A 14,645-nucleotide genomic window follows, 5' to 3' on the forward strand; every position below is an offset into this window, starting at 1 on the left:
GTAAAAAAAAAAATGACAAGAAACTATTCAAAATACACTACAAGAAATTTGGTCATTAGTAACAACATTTCTCAGCGACGAAAAAAAATTATCACAGAATGTGGTCCTTTAACCACAATACAGAAAGTTGTCACAATTGAGTCAAGGGAGCCAATACAACAGTGACGACCTTGCATTGTCGTCACAATTCGATTCCCGCCAGGAGCCATGAAGAGAGCGGGAACTGCAACAGTGACAACTTTCTAAAAGTTGTCAGTATTAATAGCACTTTCTTTGACAACTTTGCAGTTGTTGTCACTGATAACATTGTATAGCCGTTAGTGACAACCTAGTCTTGTCACTGTTTGATTTAAAATATTGATTGCTTTTTGTAACTATTACTCCTAATTTTTTGTAATCATTATGTGTTCTCTAATGGTTTTTAACTGTTATATACTTATGAGCCTCCTTATTAGTTTAATTGCCTTGTATATGTAATAATTTCATTAGAATAAAAATAATTAAAAAATAAAAAATTCATTAGTGTAAATAAACTTATGGCTACTTAACTTTTCTCTGTGACGAAAAAAATTTGTCACAAAAGTGGATCCTTTATTGACGACTTTCTAACTCGTCACAAACCTCTAATGGGAGCCAACTCATTTGTGACGACTTAGAAAAGTCGTCACTAGTAAATTCCCGCCAAGATTTAGCAAGAGTGCGGGAGTGTTTAGAACACACAATAGTGACGACATTAAGAACATCATCACTATTGCTTGGACTATTTACAGACGACTTTTTGTTGTCATCACTGATCACTAAAAATAAAATTTATTAGTGACAACAATTTTTAGTGATGACAATAAGTCGTCACAAAAGGAACTTCTTTAATCGCAACACCTAAAGTTGTCACAATTGCATCAAAGCAACTAAATGTTTAGTGACGACCCGTTATTTTCGTCACAAACTACACCGCAAGAAAGTCATTAGTGACAACCTTTTAGTGACGACAAAAGTCGTCACAAAACATGATTGTTTAGTGACGACAAGGAAAGTTGTCATAATTGCTCAAAGCAACTAAGTCTTTAGTGACGACCTTGAAAAAGTTGTCACTAAAATGATCTATATAGTGACAACTTCTAATATCGTCACTGTCACTCTATCGATTCAGATTTAGTGACAAGAATTAATCGTCACTGTTTAAAGTACTTATTTCTAAGTCACTTTCATTAATTCTACTGTGCCACCCAAACTTTTGCGATTTAGCCCCAAATGTTGTAAAAAATTCCATTATGATACCTTAACTTTTACAATTTAGCCCCATATGTAGTATACCGATTTCTTTAATTCTATTATTACTCCCTAACTTTTGTAATTTAGCCCCATATGTAATTCACTAATTTCATTAATTCTACTATGGCACTCTAACTTTTGCAATTTAACACCCATATGTAATACACCAATTTTATTATTTCTATTATGGCACCCTAGTTTTTACAATTTAGCCCCTATTTTTTTATTAGGAAATTGCGAATGGTATCTTCATAAACTATGCATAAATATTTTATAATTTTTTCAAACTTAAGCAATAATTTGTTATAAACTCTAAAGATATATCTTTCATTACAATAGTTATAAGGCAGGTAGGTCTTTTTATCAATGGAATAAGAAATTTATGCCAGATTTATCCTTTGTACTACATGCCAAGTAGTATTAGCAAAGGAATAACAAAGTACTACAAAGTAATTAACAAAATAGCCTTCAGGGAGTGTAGTTTATGGGCAAATGAGCATTATCTATTCAAAGTACCAACTTTTTATGGGCATTTTACTCTCAAACATATAATTTATGATAAATTTATAAATGTTTGTAAGTAAAATTCAAAAAGTGTTACACTGATTTCTTACAAAACGAAAACTGGTAGGTTATCTTTTCAATATAAATTAATTTTTTTTAAAAAAAGAAATGGCCCATAAAGTACCAACTCTTTGTGGGTTTCCTCCATTACATGAACAAATATTCTGCTCTTTATGGGCATTTCACTCTGAATCATTTAATTTATGTTAAATACATAAATGTTTGTAAGTAAAATTCAAAAAGTGTTGCACTAATATTTTTATGAGAGGGAAATTGGTAGGTTTTGTATTTAACATAAATTAAATATGTGAAAGCAAAAAAAAAAAAAAAAAGAAATTACCCATAAATCTATGTCTTGCAAATCTATACTAGCAAAATAGTTTCAAAAAAAATTAAACATTAAAATAAACTGTAATTTATACACATTAAAATATCTGTAATTTATACACATTTTGCAACTACTACTTCGTGTTTTCTCTGTAATGAATTTTTTAACTATTAAGAACTTAAGTTTTGTCTTGCAAATCTATAGTAGTACAATAGTTTTAAACAAAATTAAACATTAAAATAAATGTTTGAAAAAGAACAAAAGTACATTTATCACTTGCAGTAATGTGCGTAACAAAATTTTCTCAACCATTATCAATATTTTCACAAAAGTATTAAAAACCAGCAATTGACAATATTAAAAACTAGCAATTTAATTAGTGACGACTTTTCTTGTCATTATAATCTTGAATAAATTAGTGATAACATTATGTCATCACTAAATTTTCTTTGATTTTGACTTAACAATAATGTCTTATTAATAGCATTTGATTATTTTTAATGAAAGTCTGTTATAACCATAGAATTTGACTTTCGTTATTTTCAATTAATGATGTACTTTAGTGCTGCAATTATAAAAAATTGCAGGGCTAAAATATTAGCAAATTATAAAAGTATATTTTCACTTATATGTAATTAACAAATTTTGCCACCTATATTGATGAAAATTTGTGTTTTTGTACTAAAAAATAAATAATAATACTATAGCAATAAAATCTATGCTTCAAACCAAATTAAAAATAAAAAAAAAAGCATGATGATTGGTCTCAAATGTTGGGAAAATGATTATTTTTATTGAAACTATGTTATAACGATATAATTTGAGTTTAATTATTTTGAATTACATGATGTTCTTTAGTGCTGTAATTATAAGAAATTAGTATAAAATATTAGCAAATTATAAAAGTACATTTTCAATTATATGAAATTAACAAATTTTGCCACCTATGTTGATGAAAATTTTTATTTTTTGCTAAAAAATAAAGAATAATACTATAGCATTAAAATCTATGGTTCAAACCATATTACAAATCCAGAAAAAACATGATTTTTGGTATCAAATGGGGGGAAAATGAGTGAAGTCAAAATTTTGATCAAATCATAGTGAAAGTGCCGCGCAACAAAAACAATATCCAAAGCAAAGCAAAGACCAAAGCAGCGGAACACATTCTGAAAACAAAAGCAACGGAACAATTGGTCTGAGTTAAAGCAACGGAACACTTGAGCAACACAAACTTTCACCGAGCTGAAACAAACAAGCTTCTGCACTGAGCACAAAACAGAGCTTCCTATACATTTTCCCCAATTTTTCCAAATCCCTAATATTCTACTACATTTTCCCCAATTTTTCCAAATCCCTACTACATTTTCTTTTCTCCTTTTTTTTTTCCAATCTTTTGCCCCCTCTATTTATGTCGAGGAAGCACAGGGGAGCAAGGTGTTGGAGCTGAGAGGAAAAAGACTGAAACAAGAAGGAAAAACTGAGAAGAGAAACCGAGAGAGCCGAGAGTAAGGCTGAGAAATTCTAAGCAAAAGGAAAGGGAAAGCAGCGAGTGAAGGAGAAAACCATCGCTTTCCATCATCGGTTTCCATCATCGTTGAAGGGCAACGCTGTCCGCTAAAGATCTTTCCAATCCGCTTCCTTTTTGCTATCCAGGTATGTTACTTCTTATCTATCTGTTTGACGATGACGAGGTAGCCTTGCCATACTTATGATTTTAAGGTTCTTGGTACAGTCTATGATAAACCCATGAGGTCTTTCGTTGGATGTTTATGGTTGCCCTCTTATGTTTTGACAGGCCAAAATCAGAAAAATCACATAAATTTCCTGTTTCAACGTTCCATTCCTTTACTTGTGGTAGTGATTAATGCTTTTGTTAGAACACCTGCAACAAGATGAAACCTTTTGCTTGTTGCAACTGTTTCCGGTACTTTTTTTTTTAAAATCTTTTTTGGCCTTTCGGTCGCTGAGATAGCGTTTGATGTGATGCTGTGTTTGTTGTTTGATCCAAAGGTTTTAACTTTCTCCAATCTGGTAAGCCAAAGACTACATCTTTGGTCCTTATTTGCATAACCTGGGTCTGTTAGGGCCTTTGGAGTCCAATCGAAGGATGCGCTGCGACAAGCTCGAAGTTATCGGCTTGTTGCAGCAGTCTTTTCTTTCTGGGATTGCTAAAGTTGTGGTTTCATTTGATAATCTTGTTTTCGTTTGCAACTGGAGTGGGATACTATGAACATATCAGCTATCAGGGCTGTGTTTAGAAAGTCATTAGCCTTGAACTAAAGGCACACTGTCCTCTTTTCCCATTCCCTCGCTGTTATGCGAGCAATTCCAGTAGCTGAGAGTTGCTGCAACAAGGACGGTGCTCCTTGTCCTACTGCAGCAATGTAGACAGATTAGAGCCCTATTCTCTATTGCAGCAATAAAAATTTTGATCTTTTGAATTGTTGAAGTTTCTGGAATGGTTTGAATTTCCTTTTTGGTTGGTTTGTTGTTTGATAATAATCTCATATATGAGTATGCTATGATTTAAAACAGCAATCAGTAAGCCTGCTACCTTCTATTGTGCTCCTGTTCGTTCACTTGTTTAAGTAACTGTTTTCTTACGTTTCTGTGGAGTTTTGCTTAAGAGCCCGTTTGAGAGATTTTGACTTGCTTTACCATGAAACAAGACTTTCACTGCTGTTTTCCTTTTCATAATGCCGACCAAGTGTGAGTGTTAACTTGTTAAGTGAACTCCCATAGGTAAATTCAGAACTGGTGGAGACCTTTTGAATGAATTAGAATTTGCAAACTTTCACTTTGTTAGCTCTTATCCTCTTGTATGTACAACATGGCATTTTGATTATGAGTTTATGAAAGTTAATGTCGGTTTGGCTGCTGAATCTGTTTGGGTTTGAGCTGCAATTGTTGCAGCAGAAAGAGTTTGCTTTGTGGGAGCAAAGAAAGCTTCGGTCTGCCGGAGCCCAGAAACCTTTAGGAAATTTTAGGAACCTGAAGTTTTGGATGCTCCTTTGTTCTTTCTTAAAGCTGTGCTTTGTATCTTTTGATGGGGAGTTTTTGATAATAGCATTTTTTGGGGCTGGTGTTATGCATCATTGTGAACTATTTTTTGTTATAGTTGTGTAGTCCAGATGGTAAATAACAATTTATGGATACTCGCACCAAGAAAAGGAAAAAGAAAGAAAAAATGTCTTATGTCTAGGACCCATAATAACTCAATCACAGCAAATGCTGGATGAAGACTGTCCTTATTGAGGAAATATTTCACTCGTTTTCTTCTTATTTTTATCTTGGATTTGTGTATCAATTTGCTTTCAAAGCAAATCCAGATTAAAAAAAATGGGATGTTGACTTGTGGAAAATGTGAACCAATTAATGTTGAATATTGATTTGAGTCCCATTTCGGATGGTTTTGTTCCTATCCATTTATTATCATCACTTTTTTTTTGGAATAAAGCAAAGTGGTCATATTGTGAAGCTCACATTATAGTATTATACTTAACAAATTTGAAAATTAGATAACCTTCATGTATTTGTGACATGTTTGACAGTTAGTTTCCTTTTTGTATTTATGAACCAAATGTGTAGTTGTGACATGTTAGATAACCTATCCATTGAAGTAACTGGACGTGTAACCGGATACGTACATGGCCGTGGTCCCTCCAAAGCTGGAATAATTGCCCAAAAGCTTGCAGAGATAGATGATTTCAAGAAAAGAGCAGAACAAGCGGAGAAGCGCTCAGCTGAATTGGAAATAACGGTCCAATCTCAACAACAACTTATGGAGAAGCTTGTGAACCAGCAAAGTGAAATGTAGAACCAACAAAGTGAAATGCAAGATCTCCTTAAATCTTTGAAAGCACAGCTGCAAGCCAACAAGTAAGACGATGAAGGCATATCTGAACGAACTGATTGGTAAGCAATTTTCAACTATATATACTTGTCTAAATAGATATAATGGCTGCTATGGTTTAAAGTTAACATAAGTTATTGCAAATTAGTTATTGGTAGGTGACAATATTAACTTGTAATATCAAGACTGAGGAGGGACATTTAAGAATTACTTCTGTCAACACAAGGTTCTAATCAGATGGTGTTTTGATCCTGGGAGTACATTTTTGGCTTTATCATAGCTTTGTTATCATGAAACAATAACATTACACAAAAAAAAAAGCTTCAATAGTGTTTCTGTTTCATGATATTAATTTGAGGAGCACAGAAGGGCTAAAGAATAGAAAAGATTATTATTGTCATTTGGCCAATGAGTTAGCTAAAAACTTTTCATGGCCAATGAGTTAGCTAAAAACTTTTGACGGAACAAGATATACAGTCCCAAGTGTTAAGTGAACAATTTAATCAATCTCCGACTTGTGTTGGGTTGGGAGAATACTGCATTTGATTACGTAAACATTTTATCAATCGCTGACTTGTATTGTAAGATTACTGATTTGATTACGTGACTATTCTAAAAGGAATATTCCTCTTGTATAGCAGAGTGGTAGTATAGTAGTGATGGACGAACAAAACAGAAGATTTATTCATCTTTGACAGTATTTTGACAGATTAAAGAAACATTGCTGATGCCAAAATTGGTCTTCATTTGTGACAAACCTCCTCTTTACAACCGTTAACACTCCTCGTTCTTTGGTAGTCAACCAAGGCATCTTGTGTAGTAGATAAGGCCTGCAATTATCACAGTTCCCAGTTTTTCCCTGTTTCCATCCATTGCAGCAAAAACATATCATTTCTTGACATCCAGGCAAAATTTGCAGAAACAAGATTTTTCTACCCCACCGATGTCTTCAGCAATCAAATTCGGATCATCAATCCAATCCACCAACTCTTTCCTCCTACACACACTCCTGTGCACTAATTTTTTTTTTCCACAGACCATCAATCCATTTACAATCCTCCGGATGGCATGCAGGGTGGAATCCGATTCAGCTCTACAGACTTCAGTTCTAAAGATTGCTTTTTCTTCATTGGGGTAAACAGTTTTGTTATGTCTTACCAGCCATGAGAAGAACTACCACCTACCTACCTAGTCCTCCTTGCTCACCTGTTACACATACTCTCCCCTTCTCCATCTTCTCCCCTTCCATTAATTTGTGTCCGTGTAGCCTTTAATACCAGTATAGTATTGTTTGGTCTCTCTGCAGTGGATTGTAAGTTTCAACTTGAAGAATTAATGTATTTCTAGTATAGTATTTCACTTGAAGAATACCAGTATAGTACATGTGAAATGTATTTCCTTCAAGTAGTTAAAGGGAATCTTCCTTGTTAGTTAGACTGTTGTGCTGAGTCAACAATCAAGTAGTTATTTTGTTATTCTTGAGCTGTATAAGAATGCAGAAATCCGGATTGGGCAACATGGAAAAATCATTTTGAATAATATCTCTCTTTCTTCTTCCTCAAGTCTAGTTTCTCTCCCCCTTATCACTCTATTTCTGCTGCAATTGCTGCATTCATTACGGTGGTATCAGATTAGTGAATGCTTGTTACTTTTGTTGTTTATTTAGCAATTAGAGACTGTTTTGCTTTTGTCACCTGATAACTTTACTAATAACTTTACTACTTTATTGCAGATATATTGCTCATTTTGGAGGTTTCGAAGAAGATTAGCAGTACGGCTTACATGTCAGCTCAAAAACTATGGTTATAGTGCTGTCTTAAGTTTAGAAAATGTTTCAGAAGCGCAGGAAATGTTTTGGGACTTGGAATATATTTTTTAGTGCAGCCTTGACTTATATGAGTAGTATTTGTTCTACTCAAACTTATGAAACTATTTGTACTATGATGTTGCACTTATTTATGACATTTGAATATTTAATATATTATTTTGGCATATTCTATTGTAACGGTGCCTACATTTGTTATTTATTAAACATTGCTGATATTTTCATTTTTTAGATATTATTGTAGTAGGAAAGTCATGTGTAAGGTGTTGTAGGCAGGATGTCTTTATTGACAATTGTTATTGTCACTCAATCAAAACTGTCTATTGATAAGGGAATGTTGCCACAGTTGATCAGGGGTTTATTGACAACAAAGTCGTCACTAATTCCCCTATGCCCTCACTGTCGTCCTTTCATGCATCACTGACAAGAGAAGGTGTTGTCACTAGATTTATAGCTTTTACTGATGACATATGTTGTCATAAATAGTTTCATTCACTGACGACTCTAAGGTCGTCACTATATAATTTCATCTTTTACTAACGACATAGATTGTCATAAAAAAGGTTCTATTTACTGACGACTTTAAAGTTGTCACTGTATACTTTTACCGACGGAGATTCAGTGACGACCTTGCGACAACTGAAATGTTGTCAATAATGGTCATCAGTGACGACTTTTTGATTATTTGTGACGAAAAGTAGTTATCACTGATGACCAAAATTCTTGTAGTGATATGCTTCAATTAGCCAATATGAAATATAGGTATTTCCTAGTTGTCTGCCAATTAGCCAATGTTATATCTTGGTTGCACAAAGCTATCAAGTAGTTATCAGTAAGCGGCCGGCAAGACTATTCTTAATTATTGTATAATGAGCTGTTAAAATCTTTATTTGTGTTTACAGTTAGTATTAGTTTTGAGTGTTCACGTAACAAATTAATGTACACAAATCTTATAAATCACAAGTCACTTTCACCAAATTTTGTACGGCGACTTCGTGGCCACATCCAAAATAGAATACTAATTTTAAGTTTTAACAACAGCACCTATTAAACTATAGCGTTTGTTTCTAGGGGAATGCAAGTAACGTAGTGAAGCTAACAAGTATAGAATCCAACATTGGTGGAATGAATCGACTTCTACTGCAGCTTTCTAACTTTAGAATTGGTCAATTTAGTTGAAGAAGTTAAGTTGCCAGTTGGTTGTTAGAATTGTTTCATGTTTTTAGTTTTTAGTAGTTTGACTAGTTTTAATTGGTTAGAATTTGTAGTATTTTGTTGATATTGTTTAAGAGACATTTGTGTTAAATTTAGTTGAATAGTTCAATGCATTGTAAAAAAAAAAAAGTTGCTGTAGTAAATCAATCTCCTTAGAGTTCTCTTGTCAACCTAGAACATTCTAAACTGAATTTTAATCTTAGACTTATCGTTACCACGACTATTGTTAATAGCTATTACTTTTTTTTAAAAAAAAAATTTTCAGCATGATAGGACTGAGGTTTAAGAATCGGAGAGGAGGCAACAGAGATTTGAATCCAGGATCCCCAATTCCTAAAACTAATAGCTATTACTTTTATTGCTAACAAGAATACTCTATAGTTTCTTCACAATATAAATATGTCCCATAGTTAATAAAATAAGGAACTGGTATAATATAAAATATTATAATACTCATATTATACAGATTTTAGTTTCAAAATTACAATTAAGAGTTCAGTGTAAATATACATGTTCAATAAAATCATGCATATAAATTCATACGTAAATAGTATGACCGTGTTTGAAAATTACGGAAGTAAAATTATGGATAAATTTACTATAGTTTTCAAAAACTATGCTACATTTGTACCAATTTTAATCTTATTTTTGTATATGAGATTTTAAATTTATTTAAAATTTTATCACCTTATTACTTAAGCATGTATAAATATGCAATTGTGTAACTCTTATATTGTATATAGCTCAAAAGTATGTCATTATCTTTATTCAAAATTTAAGAATTTTTCAAAATTTTAAGTATAATTCGTGAAGTATAATATGTTAAAAGTTTATTATGTGTTGTATACAGTTAATTAAAAAGTACGAACATTTTCAAAGTATTTTTGAAATGTATGAAGTAAGAAATTTTTTTGAATAATAAATACAACATGTACCATCCGAGCATTATAGTTCGAGTATTTACTATCATATACTTCATTTTTTTTTTGGGGGGGTTGCGTTCCGCTTGTTCGGGGCACCAAATTGGCATCCGAAGCCCACAAAGTACAAACCCCAAAAAGGACACCATGCTGAACAGGATATTTGACCCAAGACTATTTATCAAATTAAGCCGTGGAGTCGGCCCAGTCGGCATCCACTTCATCGATAATAGGAAATACCTTATTCATGTCTCCTGGATTATTATCATTAATTAACTATTAACGGGTCTATGTCTATAGCTTGTAGCCGAAAAGAAATGTCCAAATTTTGGGTAGACTCAGTTTTTAAAATTCAATGATTTAGATTATACCACGCTGCATCACCAAATAATGTGGTATAATTTGAATCATTGAATCTTTAAAAAACGGTTCTATCCAAGTGTGAACTGAAAGAAAATAGTACCCGTTAAAGACAGTTTGATGCATCAATTATCAAACAATACCATACCTTCCTAATAGTATTATAGAATAGCATACCTTATTAAACACTATTGTAAAAACTTTTGAATTTATAAAACATAAAGTACAATATAGTCAACAATCACTTTGCTACTATATTTGGTTTTTTCAAACCATATAGGTATGTAGTGTATTGGTCTGGTCCAATAATCGTTCAGTCTCTATCGGTTCTTCAATGGGTTCAATTCGACGTCCTCACTAGAATAAGTTGTGGGAGTATGGTAGACGGCAATGATTGACAAAAAAAAAAGTTGCAATATAGTCAACAATTACATTTTTCCAGCAGATTTTTGTAATTGTAAGAAAGATAGCGAAAAGAGTAGCCATAAGCTAATATACGGTAAAACAAACCAAAAGCTGCATAAAATTAGAATTTTTAGTGATATCAATAATAACTAAATTGCTTTACAAAAATTTTCGTCAAGAGCAAGTAATTAAAAATTTTGGTAACTAAAAACTTGGAGGTAATTTGGTCAATTTACAAAACCAAGTGCATTGCACGTGCTAAATTTAGTCCGAAATTGGGCTGTCTGATGTAATTGTACCTGACTAGAAAAATTATAATAGCATGGAGGTGAATTGATTCAATTAAATATTCAGGAGGACAATGTGAGGAAGAGGCGATTTTCAAAGCCAGTTTATGGGAATTAATCCCATTTATAATGCATGAAATTTTAGTGCGTAATTTTCTCCAAAATTTGCTAGTTACAACTTACAACAGGTAGAAAGTGCAAAAAATTTTGAAACGTTTATTTCCCCTTAAAAATCAACATACACAATTAAACAAACTACTAAATTCTCGTCAAGGAGGTCATGATCTTATGGCTAAAGTTGAGACACTGAGAATTAGATTCTGTAGTTCAAATCCTACCCCCTCCCCTGTTGGAAAAGAAAAAGAAAACTCTCATTTTCCATACTAATCCATGTATCCAAACAATTGAAAGTTCTCTTGGCATGTAAGTGAAAAGCTACAAGTAATTTTGACTCTTCTTTGCTCCAAGCTTTAATTTTTTAAAGCTCCACCTTCTTCGCACCAAGCTTTTAAGTTTTTAAAGCTTCCCTTTCTGCTAATGATCGATGCCGGCAATTATTCCAATGTGTAATTCTTGCCAATTGTGTTTCTCAATTAGTGAGCTTATATACTTCAAAGACCAAGTTCCTCTCACTATTAAAGCCATCTTGTTTCATGAACAACTACGTATTATCCAATAACTTTGGCCTTGTCAGCTCTGAAGTTAACTAAAATGTCTCTTGTGATTTTCAGTTTTTTGGCCATGGAGAATCTCTACTGCTGCCTCATCACCATCTTATCGTGTTCTTTGCTTCTCATCTCCAAAAACTTGCTATTCAACCATGTCAAGAACAAGAAGTTACCGCCAAGTCCACTTGCTCTGCCAATAATTGGCCATCTTTACCTTATCAAGAACTCACTCTTCCAAGACTTAACTTCATTATCAGCTAAATATGGTCCAATATTCTCTCTCCAATTCGGTTGGCGTTCCTTTGTTGTTGTGTCATCTCCAGCTGCCATTGAAGAGTGCTTCACCAAGAATGATATTACACTTGCAAACCGTCCTCGGACCATGGCTGGAGATAGATTTACCTATAACTACACAGGCCTTGGGGTGGCCCCTTATGGCGACTTGTGGAGGGTTCTTCGTCGCCTCTTTGTCGTTGAATCTCTCTCTTTCAACAGCCTCCAGAGGACTTCAGTTATCAGGGAAGAGGAATGTCAGATGATTCTCAGGTCAATCTACAGAGTTTCAAAGAATGAAAGCCAAGCAAGAGTTGATTTGAGCCATTGGATTTCTGTTTTTACACTCAATGTTATCATGAGGATGCTTGTTGGAAGATGCTCCATCAGAGAGGAGGATGCTGGACAGGAGATGGGCCTGCAAATAATTGAAGAATTCAGAGAAATGTTTGGTTCAAGCATTTCAATGAATTTGTGTGACTTCTTCCCTGTGTTAAGGTGGCTTGGCTACAAAGGGTTGGAAAAGGAAATGATCTCTTTGCAGAAGAAGAGAGATAATTTCGGTCAGGGTTTCATAGATGAATTTCGATGTTCAAATACTCTGCTGGACAAGGAGAGGAAGGCACTGATTGCAAATCTACTTTCTCGCAAGGAAAAAGATTCTGATTTTTTATCAGATGACGCCATAAAGAGTTTTGCATTTGTAAGTGCAATATGCCTCATGTTTTCCTTACTTCACGAGCTTATCCGATTTCAGTGAAATTTGGAATGGCAGAATATACTTTATTTTCCCTTTTCCTCTTTTTATGCATTTACACTTGTGATGAACTAATTATTTTGCAGAACTTGTTTCACTTGCTCAATTGCTATCTTCAGCAACATAAAGTTAATATGGTTATTAGTTAAACTCATTAGGCTGCACTCTACAGTGAGGCATCAGTGAGAGCTCTACATGAACCTTTAGCCATTGATTCTTTGCCTGTGGGATTTAAATGCCAAAACTCGGATTCTGATACTAAGATAAGATTAGTAATCAAGGTCACAATCTGATACTTTGTTCTTAGTTTTGTTAATTGTGATGCTAGCAGGTAAGATTTGAGTATGAGGTTTTACTTAGCAAATTCGTGTAAACAACCCCCCCTTAATTTCACCAAAACAATCTTCTCAAATGATAAGAACCTCGGCCTTGATGCATTTGAGCTCATTGGTTGTCATCACCCTTTCCCTTGCTTGTGCTTAGTAAAGCATTTTCAGAAGGATGATCTTGTTGGCGTTGGAGAAAGTGTTTAAAAGCTACCTTTCTGGGATTCTTTCCTACCCTAATCTTAAGCATTTTACTTTGCCTAACATATGCAATCCTTGATCCAGATAATGTTTACAGCAGGAAGAGAAACGTCCACGCTGACCATCGAATGGGCTATGCTGCTTTTGCTAAATAACCCGAAGGCACTACAGAAACTCAGGACTGAGATTGACATCAACATAGGACATGGAAGACTGTTGAGAGAATCCGATATCCCAAAGCTTCCTTATCTTCGTTGTGTTGTCAATGAGACAATGAGACTGTACCCCGCAGCGCCACTTCTGCTACCTCATTATGCATCTGAAGATTGCAAGGTAGGGATGTATGACATTCCGAAAGGTACAATTGTTTTAGCTAATGCCTGGGCCGTGCATCGGGATCCAAAACTCTGGGAGGAGCCAGAGAAATTCATGCCAGAAAGATTCGAAGCGAAGAAATTGATGGACAAAGAAGAGTTCAATTCCAAGTTCTTGCCATTTGGGATGGGGAGGAGAGCTTGTCCAGGAGCCAATCTAGGCGTTCGGAGTGTTTCATTGGCAATCGGTACATTCATCCAATGTTTTGATTGGGATAAAGTCGAACAGGATGGTGACTTGGACATTAACTTTAGTGATAGAATCACTCTGCAGAAGGCTAAACATTTGGAGGCCGTATGCGTTCCACGCCAAGAATCAATTCTGCTTCTCTCTCAACTTTGAAAGCCAACAACTAGAAGCTGTGAGTTTTGGTGGTACAAAGCTATCAAGTTGTTATCACCAAGTGGCCTGCAAGACATTTCTTAATTATTGTACGAGTAGTTAAAACCTTTATTTGTGTTTACAATAAATCTCTATCTGTGCTTAAAATTAGTATTAGTTATGTGTTTACATTTACAATCTCCTCCTTTGTCACCCACATCAGGCTAATGTTGCTGTCGCTTTGGCCATTATTGTTTGCCTATATCAGATAGATAATGTGTGAAGCCTATATAGCTACATCACTTGCCTTAGCTTCTCAAGCATGGCCTTGGATTCGGAGGTCTTCCGCTGCACATTAATCATGATTACTAGTTCCATACTCATCCGGCGATGTTCTGTGCAGAATAAAGATAAAATGCCACTTAGCCAGCCCACCGGGTCTTCCAATCTTAGACCATCTCCACCCCTTGAAACCTCCATTTCACCGTGCCCTCCAAAATCTATGTGACGACCAAATTCGACCTTGTGAATAAGGAGAGAACTGGCCATTTGTCAGGTTTTCACATTAGCCATAAAACTAGAACCTTTAAACTTACACTTTGAAAATATTAAATTTTCCACTAAAATCGAAATTAGGAGTACATGCCCAAAAACAAATATACGATTGCTAGCGAATATAATTTCAAAATCTC

At 34.3% G+C, this 14,645-nt stretch overlaps 1 protein-coding gene across 1 annotated transcript; it reads left to right on the forward strand.

Annotated features, from left to right (window-relative positions):
• Positions 1-11,531: 11,531 nt before the first annotated feature.
• LOC113715352 (cytochrome P450 81C13-like) lies at positions 11,532-14,151 on the forward strand. Its single transcript, XM_027239539.2, has 2 exons — positions 11,532-12,676; positions 13,342-14,151. The coding sequence occupies exons 1-2, from the start codon at positions 11,744-11,746 to the stop codon at positions 13,972-13,974; spliced, it is 1,566 nt and encodes a 521-aa protein (XP_027095340.1). The 5' UTR covers positions 11,532-11,743; the 3' UTR covers positions 13,975-14,151.
• The last annotated feature ends 494 nt before the right edge of the window (positions 14,152-14,645 follow it).

Source organism: Coffea arabica, chromosome 11c (genome assembly GCF_036785885.1).
Source record: "Coffea arabica cultivar ET-39 chromosome 11c, Coffea Arabica ET-39 HiFi, whole genome shotgun sequence".
Classification (NCBI taxonomy): domain Eukaryota; kingdom Viridiplantae; phylum Streptophyta; class Magnoliopsida; order Gentianales; family Rubiaceae; genus Coffea; species Coffea arabica.

Excerpts from the sequence above, each read along its gene's own strand:
- LOC113715352 (XM_027239539.2), top strand. The coding sequence starts at position 11,744 with ATGTCTCTTGTGATTTTCAGTTTTTTGGCCATGGAGAATCTCTACTGC. Across the intron at positions 12,677-13,341 it reads CCATAAAGAGTTTTGCATTT|ATAATGTTTACAGCAGGAAG; the intron begins GTAAGTGCAATA and ends TCCTTGATCCAG.